This window comes from Periplaneta americana, chromosome 5, assembly GCF_040183065.1.
Source record: "Periplaneta americana isolate PAMFEO1 chromosome 5, P.americana_PAMFEO1_priV1, whole genome shotgun sequence".
NCBI classification, from domain to species: domain Eukaryota; kingdom Metazoa; phylum Arthropoda; class Insecta; order Blattodea; family Blattidae; genus Periplaneta; species Periplaneta americana.
Genome location: NC_091121.1, coordinates 12686418 through 12708326, shown reverse-complemented (window position 1 = coordinate 12708326; position 21909 = coordinate 12686418). Strand labels below are relative to the sequence as shown.

At 37.5% G+C, this 21909-nt stretch overlaps 1 protein-coding gene across 1 annotated transcript; it reads left to right on the top strand.

Moving 5' to 3' along the window:
* Window positions 1–8427: 8427 nt before the first annotated feature.
* On the top strand, window positions 8428–17401 carry LOC138699481 (uncharacterized). The gene is made up of 3 exons (XM_069825393.1): window positions 8428–8558; window positions 11696–11863; window positions 17134–17401. The coding sequence occupies exons 2-3, from the start codon at window positions 11706–11708 to the stop codon at window positions 17351–17353; spliced, it is 378 nt and encodes a 125-aa protein (XP_069681494.1). The 5' UTR covers window positions 8428–8558; window positions 11696–11705; the 3' UTR covers window positions 17354–17401.
* Window positions 17402–21909: the final 4508 nt, after the last annotated feature.

The window sequence follows — 21909 nt, the reverse complement described above, 5'->3', positions numbered from 1 at the left end:
TGTAGACAGTTTCTTCTTACAAGAAACATTCTCATGGGAGCAGATAAAAAAGTTATTCTTTTTTCTTCCACCATGTTAACAATATCAAAACAAGTGCTTATACAAATTTTGGCCACTCGAGCGCAATTACGAGGGCCGCAAAAAATAGTTTTCCTGGAGCCGTTTACAGAAATAATCTGACACAATTTCATGGAAATGTTTATTGCAACAGTCAGAGGAATTCTTAAGCTATTTTCAACATATTCCCTACCGGAATTGAGACGTTTGTCATACCATTGGATCAACTTTTGCATCCCTGTGTCATAGCAGTCTGATACCTGGGATCGGAACCAGTGTATGGCAGCCATCTGCACCTGTTTGTTCTAAAGCCCCCAGTTTTCAGAGGATTCGAACAAAGAACTCCAGGGCAGCTCTCAACGCAATAGGGTGCACGCAGTGAATAGACTCTGCACCAATATAGATTCCACTGTTATCAGCGGTATTGTATTGTATTTATTTACATTGAATAGTATTCGTACATCGCTTCACAGCTAGAATCTGGAACATGTAAAAAAAATCTTAATAGTACTATAAAGTCTTAATTGTAGTCACAGTCTAAATTGAAATATATACAGAAGAGTTTCACAATATACTAGTACAACACAAGGGGTTAGTATCGATACTTAATACAAGACAGAAATATTAATGAAGCATTGCTGAATGCCATAAATTCACCTACAGAATAGAAGGCGTGAGAAATTAGGTAATTCTTCATTTTGCCCTAAATAATCTTATGTTTTGAGTTTCATTTTTTATATCCATAGGGAGGCTATTAAAATGTTTACTGCCATATAACACACTGCTTTGCTGATAGAGCATGAAAGTCATTTTTTTAAGAGTAGGGTAAACTGTATAGTGATTGACCACTTAAGCTAATGAATAATAAAACAATGAAATAGCGGAAAACAGTGGTAACTTATTGAGAGAATTTTAAAGGCATTGGGTCAAGTGAAGATTCAGAAACAAATCAAAATCAATAAACAAAAGAAAAAATAAAATTTTAATGCAAAGATAAATTAAATAAACACAACAAGTCCACTTTTACAGTTATTGACCGTCTACTGCACAGTTATTGACCACACGCTTATTAGTGATTGACCGTCTACTGCACAGTTATTGACCACACGCTTATTAGTGATTGACCGTCTATTGCACAGTTATTGAATACTCATTTATTAGTGATTGAACAACACATTTTCACAATTTTCACTTTTTTCTTGTCTGTTTCGTTTCTCTTCTTCTGATCTTTTTCATTAAGAACTATTCGCCACCGGCGTAGCTCTGTCGGCAAAGGTGTTTGCCTGCCGATCCGAAGTTGCGTTCGGGCGCGGGTTCAATTCCCGCTTAGGCTGATTACCTGGTTGGGTTTTTCCGAGGTTTTGCCCAACCGTAAGGCAAATTTCAGGTAATCTATGACGAATCCTCGCCTCATCTCGCCAAATACCATCTCGCTATCATCAATCCCATCGACGCTAAATAACCTCGTAGTTGATACAGTGTCGTTAAATAACCAAGTTAAAAAAAATAAGAAAAGAACTCTTCTCGCTGCCTTTTCTTTCATTTCTTATTCGCTTCCTTTCTTCTCTTGCCTCTTCTTCCATTTTTCTCTTTTGTGCCTTATCAGAAGCAAGTGTGTGTCATTTCTCTGATGTTATTACAAATGGCTTCACCCAGCACTGGACGAGGACCAAAGAACACTTTTCCTTCAACGGGATATTTGCTTATGGACGCTAAGGTTGCTTTTAGGACACCAAACTTCTTGGCAGCTTCATTTAAATCAAATCCACTGTGGACAGGTTCTGTAGCGTTTCGTAAAGCTTCCCCTGTATAATGCACTTTACCTGGCTTAGGCATTATAATATAGTATCAGTCCTGTAAAAATCCCCATCATTTAACCGATAACATATATAGAATTGAAGCACATTGGTCATTATTCTAACAAATAATTTATGAACGACCAATCACTGTAGTTTGCGGACATACACTTTATAGTGATTGACCACGGGGCATTTTTATGTCATATAAAAACTTTTACAAAATAATATTCTGTGGACGGAAACCTTATACCTTTTCTCACACTGTGAGTGTAAAAACGAGCACCAGAATTTATGTATCCTTTGCAGAATAAATAAATTATTGCGTGCATTATTCTTAGCAATTTCTCTAGTTACTTACACTTGTTTAAGTTCAGTTGCATTTCCAGTCGATTTCAGTCCTCTCAGACAACAGACACTAACTCAGTGGGATGAACAGCGACAACTAACCACAAATAAGGGTTGCTACTAGAGGTATATGCAGCAAAAAGTGAAATCACGATCGTGGTTTATTCACAATATACTTGAAAAAAGGAACCGGTCAGTCACCGTATACTGGTCAATAACTACCTAGTTTACCCTATTTATGCTATGATTGTTGAGTTAGTTACAAAGTTTTCCCGATCACATAGGAGAAAGTTCATTAATGAAAAAATATACTGACTTTCCATGAGACTGCTGTCAAATAGACCTATTGTATTATGTGCAATGGAAATTATTTTATTGAATTCAGTACCTCAAAAGATTGCGTTCATATGTTTTCATGTATGTATGTATTTATTTACACTGCAAGTGGGCATGCACCCGGTGGCAGTGGTATACACAATATAAACAATACACATTAAAGAAATGATAAGCAATATTTACAATACACAATACAATTATACAATACACAATAGGCCTACAATTTTATACACAATACAATAAGAATACACAATATAATTTAACACAATAATAATAAAACATAAATAAAATATCTAATTTTACATTACAACCTACATTATTATGCACAGGCCCTACATAAGTTTCAATAGTCTTTCACTTTATTCTCATCTCACTCACTGTAGTGGCACTATGACGCATTTCACTGACACTTTAGCACACATTTCACTGACACTATAGAACACATTTCATTGACGCTATAAATTATCACTGATCGGAATTATTCACTGCACTGTAAAACCATAACTTCACTGACTCACCTCGCTTCACTGATACAACAGTTCAAATAAGTCAAATAATTACACCCTTAGGCATACTTATAAACAGAACTACATTTAAGGTAAACATTTCTAGTCTAAGGCCCCCTTACACGCTATTTTTAAATAATTTACAATTCAAACCAAGGAAGTAACTCGTCAGGCTAAATAAATACATGTCACCTTAAAAAATTAAATGTTAAATGTCGCCTTAATTTTAATTTGCACTTCATACACAACTTTTTAAGTTATTCTTGAATCTCCTTAAGGAAGGACAGCCCTCAAAGACCGCTGCAGGTAGGTCATTCCAATCATTTATAGTTCTATTTAAAAATGAGAATTTACCTACATCCGTTTTCTGTTTCCTACATTTGATTTTAAAATCATGATCGTTCCTACCACAGTACGTTGGCTTTTCTAACCGAGCCGTTATGTCTACCCATGCTTTCTGACCTAGATGTGCTCTATACAGTGATGTTATTCTAGTTTTCCTACGTCTGTTTTCCAAAGTTTCCCATTTAAGTTCTTTTATCAGATCGTTCCCATCTTCTCTTTTACCCTTAACAAATTTAGCTGCCCTATACTGGATTCTTTCTAAGGAGTTTATCTGATATATTCTATAGGGACCCCAACATGTAGTTCCGTATTCCATTAACGTTCGCACTAACGTTAGATATGCTATTTCCCTCGATTTGGGGCTAGCCTTTCTCAAGATTCTCATAATAAAGTGAAGTGCCCTCCATGCTTTACCCGTAACATTATCAACATGCTCTCCCCAAGAAAGTTTGGAATTTAAATACACTCCTAGGTATTTACAACATTGTTCTTGCGGAATTACAACACCACTGAATTCGTATCATTATTGTCATAATAAAGTCATTGTTGTTAAATTTATTATTTCTCTTGTTAAGTCATTAACTCACGAAGATTGCGTTCATGTGATTGTATTTTGTATCACAGTAGTTTTCATAATATGACATTGTTGTTAAATTTATATGCTGAAATAACTGCATTGAAAAAACAGACAGGATAGTAGAGAAAGAGCATAGGGTTAAATTCGCTGCTAAAATGCAACAAAGAATAATTGACGATGAACCAGGATTTCTAGGTAAGATTCTCTTCTCGGAAAAAGCAACATTTCGTATCAGTTGTTGTATAAATCAGCACAATTGCCGCATTTTGGGCCTCTGAAAATCCACACGAACAGAATTGAGATTCTTATAAGATCGGCCTAACGCGTAACCAGATTTTTGGGCCCTTTTCCTTTGGTGAAACCAATATCAACCACATGCAACAGACTTTTCTTCAAATCAAGCAACTGGAAGACGTTGGGTTTCAGATCACCTTTCAACAATATGGAGTACCATAATTTATCATCTGCTGATGCTCCATTATTATATGTAGAATTTGTAATTCATTATTGCTACATATTTTCACATCAGTTTTTATTCTTGAAAAGTGTCGGAAATGCCCAAATACTACGATCATGCATCATGATTCGGTTGTGATGAACTTGACTTTGGGATTATTGCGCAAAATGTCGTTGACACGGAAGGCGTGTACATTCTACAAACAGTACTATCTAACTCTTCAGGGTGCGTATTAAATAAATTTTATTGATAAGTCGTGAATAGGAGGGCAAAAACCAATATATCATTCTTGGTACTTTCAAGGAGATGCAATGCGTTTATCGCGTTAAGCTCTGCTCTGTCATTTGATGCATAGGCGTGGAGGCGTTCCACAAAACAAATAGAGAAGTGTATTACAAGTAAATGTGCTAGTAACCGGCGCATTCTTTACTTTCTATTATGTACGAAATATAAAGAGACAATACGAATTGTATTGTAGTGCTGCAAAAATCAATTTTGAGGTTTTCTCAAAACATATACGTCCTTAAGCAGAACACTATGAATGACAGTATTCTGCCCAATGACAGGTCTTTCAATGCAAACCCAACATTCTCAAAACTTTTCTATTTTCTGTCTTCCTCTTATAGGTATCCTACAAACAAAACTCCTCTCAGACTCCTCACGCCGCGCATGCTATACCCCTCTTACCCCCCTGCAGTAGGCGGATTCTTTAATAATAATAGGTAGAAAAGCGCAAAATATGCATATTTTGTGTGTTCGTTCCATGGATGCTTATTCACTACAGAAACTCGTTAGTGATTCGATTCTTAGTCTGCATGAGAGGGCGTGGTATCTTTCACAGGCACCTTCGCACAATTTACACACTGGGCTCATGGTAGCCTGTCGTTTTGCAGATCTTGAAATGAAAACCATGCACTGCGAAGCGTGTGATGGTGTGTCTGAGTTCGTAGTACGGTCTCTTCCACTCGTCGGACAGCATGGCCTCTGTTGTATAGAAGTCGCTCCATATTTGTGACCTCTTCGTTCGGAGTTCCTGTAGGAGATTCTCGTACTGGGCAGTGGACGGGAGCAGTAGTTGGTGTCTCAAATCTTCGATATAGAAGGGTTCCCTTGACATTTCGTAGCATAGTCGTGATGGAGCATATTTTGATATGGATAGGGCTCTTTTAATAAATGTTGCCTTCACTCGTTCTATGCGTTTTAAATTGCTCTTTGTAAGGTTCTCCCATATGATGTTCAGACCATATTGCAATATAGGGCTGATTTTGACTTTGAATAATGTCATGGCTGTCTCTAGCGATAATTTGCTTACATGCTGTACTTCATACATTGCTTTTATAGCATGTATGGTTCTTTCATTTACATGTTGTGTATACGTATCCCCATGCGTTTGGAGAGTGATTCCTAAGTACTTGAATTGGGTTACATTTCTTTAATACGCGGCTATTGGCAGGGTTGCCAGATAAAGGAATCGAAACCGTCGTACCAACTTATGAAAATTGTCGTACTTCAGCATAAAACTGTCGTACAGTTCGCAACTTCCTAATATATTTCTAGTCCACCGCTGTATAGTAATGGTTAGCATGTCTGACTGTAAAACTAGCGGGCCGGGGTTCAAATCTTGGGCGAGACGAGTTATCTAGTTGAGATTCTTTACGGGTTTTCTCTCAACCCATTAAGAGCAAATTATGGGTAAATTTCGGCGCTGGCATTATCACCTTTATCTCATTACGCAATTGATAAAGAATCGCAAAATAAATAAATATGAATTAAATTATGGTTTATTTAACGACGCTCGCAACTGTAGAGGTTATATCAGCGTCGTCGGTGTGCCGGAATTTTGTCCCGCAGGAGTTCTTTCACATGCCAGTATATCTACTGACATGAGCCTGTCGCATTTAAACACACTTAAATTCCATCGACCTGGGCCGGGATCGAACCTGCAACCTCGAGCACAGAAGGCCAGCGCTATACCGACTAGCTACCGACGCCGACTATATATATATATATATATATATATATATATATATATATATATATATATATATATATATACTGTATAATATGTGTCTACCAGTAAATTTTAGTTCCAATTAAAAATGTTACTAATTATTGTTCACATCCACAATGAATTCATCATTGAAACAAATCACCACCCATTTCTTCATCATCAACACTATCATCGCAGTAAGCGTGCTTGGTTAGAAACAATTTTGTTATATTTAAAATCAGCATAAATTTGATCTTTGGCCAGCGCGGCTGCAGATAGGCCTATTTTAGTATCAATCAGCGCCTGAAAAGTGTATAAAATTAATTCATCTACAGTCGACTCAAATCCGACACCTCTATAATGTCGGCGCATTTAGACTTCTTAATGCTACTGCGGTACTATTTAATGGATAAAAGATTTCCTTTATCGAACAAACAAGGAAGTTAATAACATTAAATTCGTATTACTTTGATATAACTGTGCCGTATACGTGAAACCTAGAGCTCAAGATGACAAATTATGACTTTCTTGGCAAGGATAGTTACCAGATCGATTTTCAAAGTTTCCCCCCCCCCCCTCTTAAAAGCATGTTTCTTTCATATTAGTCCAGGACATATTAAATGAAGATAACTTGTCTAAAAGAGACGAATTAACCATCAATTTTATTTTAATTATAAACTAACATTATAAGTTCCCAATTATTTTTTCCCTTCAGTGAAATAGTCGTACAAAATTGCGTACGACTTAGAGTGCGGTCGTACCTCGTACAATTAGTCAAAATAGTCGTATGCGTACGACTATAGTCGTACGTATGGCAACCCTGGCTATTGGTATAGCTATAACGGCTACCGTTGCGGACATGTGTACTCAAAGAGCAGCTGTAACAATAACCAATTAAGTGAATATAACATTACAAGATGTCAACATCATCTCTTTCTAAATCACAATCGGTATCTATTTCCACTGGAACTGTCCTCATATTTAAAGTTTAAATATTTAAATTAAATTAAATTAATATTTAAAATAAAACACTATGCGACTCCCTGACTCTCAAACAATAACACGTGTTCAGTTCAGCACAAGAAGATAATACGTGCGCATGCGCATAGTGTCGATGGTGTGATTGGAGACGGGGAGCATGCTGGGAAAGGGAGCATACGTCATCTGCGCGAGACAGTTCACTCCCGCTGGTTTCTGCGCACTGAGTTTTGTTTGTTGGATGCCTATAGCCCCCGCATATGATCCATAATGCCGTCCATCATCTGATTTCTTCTGCGCCGAACGTTTCCTCCGTTTACCATTCCTTCCAGTGCATCCTTCAGTAGGCAGTTTCTTCTCAGCCAGTGATTCCTTTTTCTCTTCCTGATCACTTGCAGCATAATTCTTTCTTCACCCACTCTTTCCAACTCAGTTTCTTTTCTTATTCTGCCGGTCCATTTCACACGCTTCATTGTGGGAATTTAATTGGAAAATAATGTTTCGGGAAAATGTGGTTTTGGAAAATTGGCTGAGGAGAAATGGATCCAAGAGAAGAAACATTCGGTAAAAAAAAGAGCATTTGAAATTTTGGACTGGGAAAAATGAGGGGCAAGGTTTTTTTTTTTTTTTGTGTAATCCAGAAAATGATAGTTAATCTTATCTGTGTTAATACTAATGATTTCCATTATGCATGTCTTGAAAAAACAATTCAAGAAAATAAACTAATACAGTAATATCATTCGAACGCACTGAATTGCGTACAAATTAAAAGAAATTGTCTCCTTTGTGACTCCTATTTGGATACGTCAGTAACAAAGATGTGTTGGAAAGTACTATCTAAACCTCACACCTTTGTGTGAGTTTATTCACGTATCTCTTTCTCATTGGCTGGCTCACGGTGTGAGTCTCAGTAACAAAGGCAGAGCATGACGGTACTAGATAAACTTTCCCATTTAAATACAATCGTCGGTAAACGAGCAATCAATATTCAATGAAAAGAACTGGCGTTGTGGATTTCCCAGAACTAATTTAATGCTAACAATATATGTCGTCATAGCGAAGATATTAAAAGTCCTATGTTATTGATTAGATAGGACAAGAGTATAACAGATACCCGTCTCATAGCGACAGTACTGCGGAGAGTGTATTCAGGGAGAGACTCTATAAGGCAAGTACTATCTACGAATCTTTTAACACAGAGACTACGGTTAGAGGTTTAATTTGTGAAGGACAAGAAGAGCGTTTTGATCAAGTTTGGAAGAGCACACCAGTTTCCTCTGGTTTTATTCCATCATATATCTATTACCTGTTCTACGCTCAAGAAAGGCTCTGCTTGTTAAAAACGTCTCTTTCCCCTCTTGTTTTATACCCATTAGTTACTTCGCTTATCGCTTACAACAATAAATCTTACTGAAACATTTCTGATTAGGCATTTAACTGACGTCTTTGTGTGTTTGTGCGCTATTTGAAAGCCTATGATGACATTTCTGCTCTGTTCTGTACATTTCTACCCATATTCTATTCTGAAGTCCCGCGCCGTGGCGTCGCGGTCTAAGGCATCCCGCCTAGGACTCGCGTTACGGAATGCGCGCTGGTTCGATTCCTCTGGGGGAAGAAATTTTCTCATGAAATTTCGGCCAGCGTATGGGACCGGTGTCCACCCAGCATCGTGATGCACTTGAGGAGCTACGATAGGTAGCGAAATCCGGTTGCGAATACCAGCTATAACGGCTGGGGGGATCATCGTGCTAACCACACGATACGTCCATTCTGGTTGGATGATCGCCCACCTCTGCTTCGGCATGTGAGCGTGAGGCCAGCAGCCGGCTGGTCGGTCTAGGCCCTTCACGGGCTGTAGCGCCACGGATTATTATTATTCTATTCTGAATGCGAGCTTTGAGCAATTGTCTGTAGAGATGAGCTTAAACGATATTTTCAAGTATCTGTGACAACTGTGGCTGTGACAATTAAATATCTCTGAATTTAATCGGTGATTTTGTCACACCGATATTTTATATCGATACCTAAGCACACTATGCATGAATTATACCGATATTTTGTCACACCGATCAAAATTAGCAGGAAATATTGAAGAGCAGTGAAATATGAACACTATTTCTCTATACACACCACTCATCAGTGATTTATATGGGAAAATTCAACAAAGAAATTATGTACATGTACCATTAACAAATGAATACTTACCGGTACCTAACTGAACAGTAACACGTCAAAAGTTAAAGAGGTTATAGTATAGATATTGAACCAGTTGATCATTTTTAAATGTAGTTGGCTATGGAGAAATTGAGGTTATATGATTATCCTAATCGTTTTAAAAATTGATCTTTTTATTGTATATAATATAATGGATAAATTATTTTAAGTCGTGCATTAACATTATAATATTGAGTCATAGAATAGAAATTAATGAAACATAAGTATTCGGAAAAACATTGGAAAATAATTACAAAACAAAACAGTTGTTCAGACAGGATTTTACACAAGATTAAGTACTGGTATCCAATGGTGTTATTATTTAAATCGTGTAATAACTGCATCATTTATAATAAGATGGAGAAACTACCGCCCGATTGCTGTTATTGTATCATGCGCACGCGCAAACCTACGACGTAGAGGAGAAAATATCAGTCACAGAGTACTGAATGCGGAGCAGATTTCGATAGCGATATTTTGTCACAGATATTTCGCGTCATCAGTCACAGGTTTATCTGTAACAAAAAATACCTGTGACAAAATATCGGTTTGTGAAATATCGGCCATCTCTACTTGTCTGTACATTCACGACATCGTAGGTTTGTTTTCCGAGTCCAACCAAAGACAGACGATTTTAATGATTTCGTAATTTATGGCACTTTCGAATGTGTGAGTTTTGCACTTAATATTTCAATACTTTTAATAAATCATGTACGTTTTTAAGAACATAATCTATATTATTTTGTCACTAAATTTACTTGTTAGCAGTTCTGACAAGGTTTCGTCGAGGAAGTTGGTGGAATTATAGCCAATTGGCGAGACATTTTTTCAGGCAATTCTCTAACTAATAAGTGGCAGAAACTACCATTGAACTAGTGTTTTGTTTAGTTTTATGGCCTTCTCAACATGATTTTACATACGTATTTATTTCTCTCAAGTTTGAAGTCCACGAAACAAATTTCATAAATAGTTAAACGACATGAAACGGGTGAATGAGTAAATTTTCTCCACATTTATACGTAAAATGTAATAGAGATTCCGAATATGTAAATTTTAATAATATGTATTTACATATTTATTTATTTAACCTGGTAGAGATAAGGCCATCAGCCTTCTCTTCCCCTCTACCAGAGGATTGCAACTACAATATTAAGAATACAATTACAATTATAATTACAATTAATATTAAAATTTACAGATACAATAAAAATCAAAGTACTAAAAGATTAACTGATTAATAAAAGCTAGACAGTTTATTGTAAAAGTTGAGAAGAGAGAAGCATTTCTTTTATTGATTAAGTACAAATTAAACCTACTCTACGCAGTAAGAAAATGCTTAATAAGCTTGCTTTTGAACGCTACTAAATTCCGACAGTCTCTGATGTCACTGGGTAGGGTATTCCACAAGCGCGAGAGCGAGATTGTGTATGATGATGAATACGATGATGTCTTATGTGTTGGTATGGCTAGTATGCGGATATTTTCCGTGCGTGTGAAGAGATTATGATATGATGACAGGTAACTGAAACGGGAGGCAAGGTAGGCAGGTGTAGAGGTGTGAAGGACTTGTAAAAGGAGAACAAGAGAATGAAAATTTCTATGTTCGTTAAGCCGTAGCCAGTTTAGAGTTTGGAAGGTTGGGGTAATGTGGTCAGCGCGACGGACATCGCAGACGAAGCGAACACAAGAATTATGAACACGTTGCAATTTTTGCGACTGGTTGACACTGAGGTCAGTCAGTAGAAAATCACAATAATCGTAGTGGGGCATTACTAGTGTTTCCACTAGTATTTTCTTGAATGATAGCGGAAGGAATTTTCGAATGCTGTTTAAGGAATGTAGTATGGAAAGCACTTTTTTGGTAATATGGGTTACTTATAGGATGCCATTTAAAAAATAAAGTTTATTGTCACACCCTGTATGCTAACTTTTTTTTCGAACATTGGTATCATATTGTATGGTTTATCTCCAACAATTTTTTGTATATTTTTTTTAAATTAAAATTTAAGAAGTTGTGATTAGGTAATATTCCATACTTTTTCAACATTCTGTATAAATTTTGAGACATTTGTCTAATCGTGATGTTTTCAGGTTGAAAGAGATGGCCTTCTACTTGCAAAGTGTGTCCACTGGCCTATTCGTAGACATTAAAGAAGGCGATCAAGGACAGGGGGCGCGCGTAGCCCTGCGCCCAGTTAGCGGAAGCCTCAGCCAGCAGTGGGAGTACATACAAGGCAATCTCGTCAACAGGGACAACAAGTAAGTATACATCCATCGTCACACATCAATGTAAGCACAAACAAATCACTATTGTAAATACGCCTACAATTCTGAATACAACACACCAATTTAAATACAGTCAAACGGTGTATACCCACTTGAGCACAAGCTGCCGCTATCCTTATCACACAGAAAAAAGAGTATTCTTATTTGAGTAGAATCTGGACAGTATCGTAAATCCGTTAAAAGTGTACACAAACACTTGAGTACAAGTTGGGCAATTCAAAGTGTGCAAACACACTTGAATAGAAGTTAGACGTCATCGTAATCACATTCAAAGGGTTCATACACACTTGAATGCAAGTCGGATATCATTGTAAACATATCCAAAGAATGTATACACGCAGTACAAGCTGGTTACCTTACTTAACATACTCAAAAGGTCCAAAAACGGTTGAGTACAAGCTGGATACCTTCGTCAACACAATCAAAGGATGCAAACACAAGCACAAATTGAACACCTCAGTAAACACACTTATAGTGTGCACATAAACTTCTGACTACAAGAAGGCACCATCGTAAACAGATTCAACGAATACATACACACTTTATTACACATTGTTTATATTCGAACATACACTCACAGAATGCGCACATACTACACGACCAAGGCAGGAACCGTTTTGTTTGGTGGCGCTGCGATTCGCTTCACAACACAGGCCGTGTTGTAAAGTTCGCATCAAATGCAAAATGAAGCACATGCTGAACTGCACTCTTGTTTCATTATTATTAACACGCTTTATATGTTATGTGTTCGTATATATATAGTTAATTTTATTGTTTAGTTTTATTTTATAATATGCTTACCCACATAGGAATCTACTCAGAAAACACACCGCAACATCGGTGTTCGTAAAGGAGGGAAAATGAATCGAAAGTAACGTAAACTAAAGTAGGTACTGTATTTTATATAATATTGCATTTGATATACAGTACATTTCTTACCTTAGCATTTTAAAGTGGCCATCATATATGAGGAAAGCACCAGGTATAAAACCATCACCACCACCAGCATAGGCTACTATAAGTCGTTGACCAGCACTGCCATTTGTATAAACTACTGACACATTTACGTCTTGCCAAAATTTGTGGACAGTGTAATGGGTAGACTTCGTGGAATTGCCACGAGAATCATAAGGTTTACTGCGCACGCAGTATAGATTGTATGAGAAGGGGACGTGCAACGGATGGAGTATGCCTCTGATGTAAACACTGAGCAGTATACTGCGGTTACAATAAAACCTGCACCCTGCATTCAAGAAATATAATGAATGATCATTGAAGTAGGAAATGTCTAAACATGCAAATACACAATTATTTTATAGTGAGATATATTAACTCTTAAAATTTAATGTAAGATACTCACATCATCCTTGAATATGTGCACTGCAGTGAAGAGTTACATACATTTTGAGCGACTGCAAAGTGAACCTCCTCCGATGGCCACTTAAACAGTTTTTATATTGGGAAAATGTACGTTCAACATCACACGATGTAATACGTGCAAATTTGAAGAACGGAAAGTCACTACTTTTTAGTACACCAACTTCAGACGTCTTGTCGTGACCTGATAGTACATCATTTATAATACGAAGTTGTGAATAGGCAGAATTTTTAGCAATAATGTTTCTCAACTTACATTTCACTTTTTCTGAAATTAGTGAATTGTTATTTTGGATAACGGTTTGTGATACTTTATACACTATATTAAGGACTTCTGAGAGTTGTAGTTTAGACGATTCTAACAGGGTGATGCTTTTGGACACGATTTTTAAATTAGAATCAATGAACAGAATATATTCCAATAGCTGTTCAGAAGGCAATGATTTTAGAGCTGCAACAGCGGAACTGTTTGTGCTATCCAATGCATCAATTACCTCCATTATTTTGCCGTAATGTTCTGCATAATAATTAACAGCATCCAACCACGTTTCCCAACGGGTCAAGACTGGCTGCGGGGGTAAGGATATTCCAGGAGCAATTGTTTGGAACAGCAACACTCTCATTGTAGTATGTTTGATTGAATTTATTCTTGTCTGCACTGAACAAATGTTAAGCTTTGACTATTCAATCACAGTAATGCAAAAACAAGTGCTTACATAGGTATACATTAGCTGTAGCTGTTCCATCTATTTGGACCGGTCACAAGTCTTAACATGAACTGCTTATACAAAGAGACAGGGAGGTCGCTCACCTCTTCTATACTACCGTACATCGGCAACCTGATTGCATGCTGCGTGTGGCAATTCAACGAAGTCTAGTAATGGATATGGAACCATATTTCGTCCAGGTAAATAACAGGCTACTATATCAGAGCGTTCTATTAGGTATTTCCTTTTATCTTTACATTTTTTATTGCAAACCCTATGGGTAGTAGGAGATTTCGTAAAGTTTCCAAGCATCCTTTAAAACCTATCTCTCCCCTACAAAATTTATGCAACTTTCCTAACGTTGGAAGCTCTTTGTAGAGACTAGGCCTATAATATTTATTTACTTCTCTTCTTATGATACATTTATCCATTTGCAGGAGGTCGTCTAACTTTGTTTGGTGTCGATATTTCTACACCCTTGTCCTCACATTCTTTACCTTCCTTTCTAATCCTACTAATTGTTTCCTTATTTACCTTCACAATAGCTGCAGCATGCTCTGTTGTCTTCGATAGAGGTAGGAATAAACCAGTTGTCTTTTCTTCATCACAAAACTTCATGGCATTATAAATAATGCTCCGCGCTTGGCTACGAAACACACGTCTTCCTACACGCGGCATTGCGACCAGATTGAAACGCTAGGCATTGGATGTGATGACACTCCAGCTGTAAACATATGCTGCGAGCACGAGTTCCTCATTAGGCCACGACGTGTCCCGCATTGGTCGCGTAGTACATACTTGAGTACAAGTTGGACAACATCATGAACACTCAAAAGGAGCATACACATATGACTACAACTGGATACCTTCGTTGACATACTCCATGAGTACAAAGAAACTTGAATACAAGTTGGAAACCTTCGTAAACACATTCAAAGGGTGCATACACACTTGACTACACTACAATGTGGGGACAAATTCAGAACTTGCGTTAATTAATGTCTTATTTGACGATTGGAGAAGTTAAATAGTTGCAGAGAGATCATTGAAGTTCTTGCCAAAGAATTGAATAGCATAAAAGAAACGCGTTGAGAACGCAACAAGGTTACCAATGGTACTCTCTATTTTAATGATGAACTGAGTATACTAACCCTGCAGCTTGCTGTTATGCTATACTCTGTGCACAACTAACATGTTTCCACAGCATCGGTGACCAAACACTTGTGTACATTCTATTGCTTAGTACTTCAGTAGCAGGTGATTCCCTTCCATTGCAAGAATTTTGTTTTATTTTATTGGGTTATTTTACGACGCTGTATCAACATCTAGGTTATTTAGCGTCTGAATGAAATGAAGGTGATAATGCCTGTGAAATAAGTCCGGGGTCCAGCACCGAAAGTTACCTAGCATTTGCTCGTACTGGGTTGAGGGAAAACCCCGGAAAAACCTCAACCAGGTAACTTGCCCCGACCGGGATTCGAACCCGGGCCACCTGGTGTGGAGTAACGGAATCCGACGGGCATGTTCAAAAGGGAAACAACTAAAAATTTACATTTTTTATAAACCTGCATTTTAAATCTTCATGTTGCTGTGACAAATCCCAGGATCACTGAAATTACTCCAAATTTCCTTAACGATTATACTATAAGTTTCAAATTAGAGTATGGTAATTAGATTTTTTACACCAACGTGGAGCTTTAAAATGGAGTTTTCTCAAATCTTTAAATTTTGAGTTGTTTCAGTTTTGAAATGGCCCGTCGATATACACTGTGTTGAAAAACCCCATAAGTCATGAATATTTAAAGAACATGACAACAATAAAGAAGATCGAAAAAATGGAGTTGAGTAGGCTATAAATTCTATTGTGTGATGTTTTTTTAATTGGTTATTTAACGACGCTGTAACAACTACGAGGTTATTTAGCGTCGATGAGACTTGTGATAGCGAGATGGTATTTGGCGAAATGAGGCCGAGGATTCCACATCTTATTCTCCATAGATTTGGAAGATGCTGTTTGTAAAAAAGAAACACCAGTAGATATATTAAGATCCCTGACTCTTGAAACAATTAACCTCAATTATCCAGAAACTGACTGGCTTCATGTTTATACAGACGGATCCAAAACGGAGGATGATATTAATGTTGGTGCCGGTGTATACAGTGATATCTTTGCTTTCTATACAGCGGTAGGCACCCATAGGTCAGCTTATGACAGTGAAATTGAAGCTATCAGGCTAGCCTTAACTCAACTGATATGTCATCAAACTAAATTCAAGACTGTCGTCATCCTGTGCGACTCCAAAGCAGCCATAGAATCTGTAGGTTCCTCAGACCCTGAGACATCATCAATCCAAGAATGTCAAAATGCCATACAACTATTACAAGCAAAACACAAAATCCCCGGACACTGCAACTTATTTGGCAATGAGCAGGCCGATGCCTTGGCAAAAAAAGGTGCTAAAATTTTACAAACATCTCCTAAACCAACACCCTTCCAAGCAATAAAATTATTCATCAAAGAAGTTGCCCACAACATCCACTCCCATGAGATTGCAGAAAAAAAATGGCAAACACTGGAGAAGGGACCTTCTATCAATACCTAACAGACCAAGAAGATTGGCAGTCGCCCGTTTCCGCCTTGCAATTGGTCATGACTGCTTGGCGCAGCATCTCCACCGTTTCGGTATTTATCAACATCCAACCTGTACCCTTTGTGACCTTCAAGAAGCGATGAATAGAGATCACCTCCAACGCTGCCCAGCTCTAAAATCACTGACAGAATGTGCTAGATACTGGGAAGCGAGAACCCTCATGCCTCTGTTTAGTTCTTAGTTTTAAGTTCTTTAAGGTTTTTTGTTTAGTTCCTTCATCAGATTTAATTTTAAGTTGTATCAAGTTAATTGTTTTAATCTTGAGGTTGTGTTTAGGTCAAAGATAAGTTATCTATGTACCTGTCATTCGAATAAATAAATAAATAAAAATATAAATAAATAAATAAATGTACACTGTGTTGAAAAACCCCCATAAGTCATGAGTCTTTAAAGAACATGACAACGATAAAGTAAATCGAAAAAACAACGGAGTTGAGTATAAATTATATTGTATGATGTTCACTGATTCTGTTGAGATACTCAAATTCTCACAATTCCATTTTCGCAGGTTCCTCATGGACATCAGCGGCGGAGGCAGTACTGGGGATATCATCTTGTGGATACCTACCGGTGGGGAAAACCAGAGATGGCTCTTCGACCAAGACTTCACCATCAGGTGTGGCCTGGGCACAGTACTCGATGCATCATCAGGCAGTACGTTGGTTGCTGCAACCAAGACAGCCAGCGACGCCCAGAAGTTCCGCGTCGCACCCGTCCTTCAGCCGTAGTCAATTGTACACAAATGTTTATGGAGCAATAAAATCTTCTGTTATCAAGCTCTTTTTTATTCGTATCTGTTATTATTTTCCTCAGCTTCTTGTCTATGCGGATGACGTGAATATGTTAGGAGAAAATCCACAAACGATTAGGGAAAACGCCTGAGTTTTACTTGAAGCCAGTAAGGAAATAGGTTTGGAAGTAAATCCCGAAAAGACAAAGTATATGATTACGTCTCGTGACGAGAATATTGTACGAAATGGAAATATAAAAATTGGAAATTTATCTTTTGAAGAGGTGGAGAAGTTCAAATATCTGGGAGCAACAGTAACAAATATAAATGATACTCGGGAGGAAATTAAACACAGAATAAATAGAGAAATGCCTGTTATTATTCGGGTGAGAAGCTTTTATCATCCAGTCTGCTGTCGAAAAATCTGAAAGTTAGAATTTATAAAACAGTTATATTACCGGTTGTTCTGTATGGTTGTGAAACTTGGCCTCTCACTTTGAGAGAGGAACAGAGATTAAGGATGTTTGAGAATAAGGTGCTTAGGAAAATATTTGGGGCTAAGAGGGATGAAGTTACAGGAGAAAGGAGAAAGTTACACAACACTGAAGTGCACGCATTGTATTCTTCACCTGACATAATTAGGAACATTAAATCCAGACGTTTGAGATGGGTAGGGCAAGTAGCACGTATGGGCGAATCCAGAAATGCATAAAGAATGTTAGTTCGGAGGCCGGAAGGAAAAAGGCCTTTAGGGAGGCCGAGACGTAGATGGGAAGATAATATTACAATGGATTTGAGGGAGGTGGGATACGATGATAGAGAATGGATTAAACTTGCTCAGGATAGGGACCAATGGCGGGCTTATGTGAGGGCGGCAATGAACCTCCGGGTTCCTTAAAAGCCAGTAAGTAAGTAAGTAACTAAGTAATTTATTATTTTCCTCTAAGTATTTTATTTTATTTTTTTTATTATCCAATTTAATAAACCCTGTATCACCCTGAGGTATATTAGGTTTATAGTTGGCATCAAAATACATAATTTATAACCAATTATCAATAGTAAAGTTATAATATAAAATAGTGGTCACAGTTACAATTCACATGAATTATGTAGCAGAATGCATCTTAATGAAAAATGGATCCTGTTAAAGATTAATGAGATGTTTCAGGAATAATCAATGCAAAAGATATACAGTTTCAGACTAAATACACGACCTAAAAAGATAATCAATAGTAGATTAATATAACAAAGTCGAAGTTTTTTTATTACATTCAATGTGAAACGAAGTTCTTCTTATTACGTATGGGGGCTGGATGTATTGAGAATTGGCAGTCACATAAAAATTGAAACCCCTCTTGTATTCCCCTTGTTCTCCTTATATTACCCTTACCATCATTGTATACTTCTTCTCTTCGCCTTCACCTAATTCTCATTGTATGCCAATTGTTATTTTTCTGCCCCCTTCCCCTCATTGTATTTTTCTTGCTGCCCTTGTATTTCCCCTATTATGGTTGTCTTCCCCTTCTTCTCGTTCTGTTCTTCTTGTTATTCTTGTATTTCTTTTGATTTCATTCTATTCCTCTTATTCTCCTTATTCCGGTTGTCTTCCGCTTGTTCTCGTTTTGTTCTCTTGTTCCCCTTATGCAGGCATGTCAATTGATGCCCACAGGAGCAAGCGCGTGCTTTAGAGCTCAGGAGAGCCTGAGCGCTTTACAGCGGAAAGGAAAGAAGCAGACGAAAGAGGTATTATATGCCGCTTGGTCGAGCTATATTCAGGGATGGCCAGCACTGATTCAATTGATAAAGGGAAGAGAACTTATTAAAACTGTAAAGGTATCCCCGTAACATGCCATGGAGGCACTTGGGGGGCATGGAGGTTGAGCCCTATGCTTTCCATGACCTCGGCACTAGAATGAGGTGGTGTGGTCGGCACCACGCTCTGACCGCCTTTTACCCCCGGGAAAGACCCGGTACTCAATTTTATAGGAGGCTGAGTGAACCTCGGGGCCGTTCTGAAAGTTTGGTAACGAGAAAAAATCCTGTCACCACCTGGGATCGAACCCCGGACCTTACTGTATCCATGTTAATTTTTAGATTTGCCTGAGAAGTTTAAGTGTATTGTAAGAATGTAAGTTTTAATTTTAATGCTCATTTTTCACAAGTTCGATTTTTTTATTCAAAAGAAATAGTTTCTCAACTTTTCGTATAGAAAAGTGAAATTTTCAGGTATAGGCCTATTTATTAAGTAGCCTTACAGAATGTTTTCGTAAATCTAATATACCGTACATACCAGCGTTGTCAGACACAGCCTAAACGAAGTGGAGCGCTCCACTATAACTCGTTGCGTGCTCCGGTGCTTCCACAGACATAAGCAAGTTCACGCTCCGACTGGACGTCTCTAGCTCCACAACCGGTTTCGGAGCTTACAACTCTGACACTGCTGGTATATACGTATTACTGAAGGTAGTGTATTGAAAATTTTGAAAATATTCGCATGGAAATTGTTTGTAAGGAAATGAATTAACAAAGCAACTACTGTTATATCATAAGCAAAAATAAGTGCCCATGTGTTGTAAAAATGTCAGCTCTATAGCTTCAGCAGATTTCGAGAAAATAATTAAATATTCTGATGATAGGAAGTTGCTCACAAATACCACCTTAAAAGCATAATGCGATAAGAGTTTTGTTATGTAATACTAGTTACACTTAAAACAGATACAGTACCTAGGTAACTTTGCTTTGTACTGTAATATTGTTTTGATTAGTTTATTGATTACTTTTGTAAGGCTAAAGATACCAGCAGTATCAATTCCAACTTATCATATCATACTCAGTCTCTTTCTTTGGAATATCACTTTCTTTATGAATGATGTGTTTCATCCTCTTAATACAGTATAGTATTATACTACCATGGAATTTAAGTGAATATTACTTAACTCTCTATTATGTTATTAAGATTTAAAACACAAGTGCAATATTAAGAAATCAGTGTTAGTACTTTTGTTTTACAGACAATATAGATAATATTAAACAGAAAGGAGCCATATAAAAATAACGACATAAAAATTTCACGTTCTGTCTGAAGTTTGTACACCACTGTTTTCTTAATCCAACAGGTTGCTTATTCATATACACAACCCTTCCTCTTTCCATACTTAGCGCTTGCTGCCCGCGCACGACGTCAAGGTCAGAAAAATGCGCTTTCTTTGACATCACTGTTCTTATCTTTTACACGTTCTCCTTGTATTCCCTCTGCTCTCTTTATATTCTCCCTGCATCCACCTGATTCTCCTTGTATTCCCCTCGTCCTCCTTGTATTCTTCCTGTTGTCTTTCTGGTCCTCTTATTCTGGTTGTCTTTCATTTGTTCTCGTTCTGTTCCCCTCTCTCTCTCCTTGTATTCCTCTTGTACTCTCCTCTTTCTCATTATATTGTCCTCGTTCTCCTTGTTTTTCCCCTCGATTTCCAATATTACACACTGGGACTTTTGGACGAGCCTGAAGAGACGTTGTGTTTGTGTAGCACAAGGAAATTCTGGCAAACTGAAATAGTCTATTTCTGTCTCTCCTAAAGGTCAAGATATATTGCTATTAAGTAGAAAACAAAAGACAGAACGAAACATTTTTTCGGAAAGCATTTTCCTGAAAATCCCGAATTCTATTGTTTCTAGTATCGCATTATATGGGTATACACTTCGTGCAATGGAAACGTAAATATGATAAGATTTAGGTTTACATAAGATGGATTGATTTACGACTGTCTTCGAAATTTCCTCCTATAAATTTTTCGTACATCTTAAGTAACATTTAACAACTGATTAAATACTATCTGTCACACCCATGTATTACCTCAGATCTTCCTAGCCTTGGTTAATACTCCGTATTAGATAAAAAGAAACTTATGCTATGTGGAGAAATAGCGGCTTTATAAGAACCAACCTCTGTCTACTCGCCAGAAAGTATCTGTCCTTCATTTGTCTGTGTGAGAGGTAAGTGAGCCTTAACTATTTTAGCTTTATATCCAAGATAGGCGGCTGGTCATGAACCAAAAGCCAACAGGACTTGAATTATTAAACACCGAGTGTATGTCACTGTTCGGGGGATATTCTGTACACGAATTTCGTAATATTTAATGTATAGAGAGGCGAAAAGTGTCATCAAAATAGAGCCCTATTTTATCAATATCACTTTTCACTTCGTCGGCTTACTCCATGTTCAACGTTTGGCGTTGTCCAGAGATCAAAATTCAGACAGAATCTCGTGATATAATTTGTTGTTACTATCCATCATAAAAGCCACTTCGGGAGATCAGTTGTATTAGATAAAAAGAAACTTATGCTATGTGGAGAAATAGCGGCTTTATAAGAACCAACCTCTGTCTACTCGCCAGAAAGTATCTGTCCTTCATTTGTCTGTGTGAGAGGTAAGTGAGCCTTAACTATCTTAGCTTTATATCCAAGATAGGCGGCTGGTCATGAACCAAAAGCCAACAGGACTTGAATTATTAAGCACCGAGTGCATGTCACTGTTCGGGGGATATTCTGTACACGAATTTC

Coding starts and splice junctions, on each gene's coding strand:
- LOC138699481 (XM_069825393.1), top strand. CDS start 11,706: ATGGCCTTCTACTTGCAAAGTGTGTCCACTGGCCTATTCGTAGACATT. Junction 11,864..17,133: donor CTCGTCAACAGGGACAACAA/GTAAGTATACAT, acceptor CCATTTTCGCAG/GTTCCTCATGGACATCAGCG.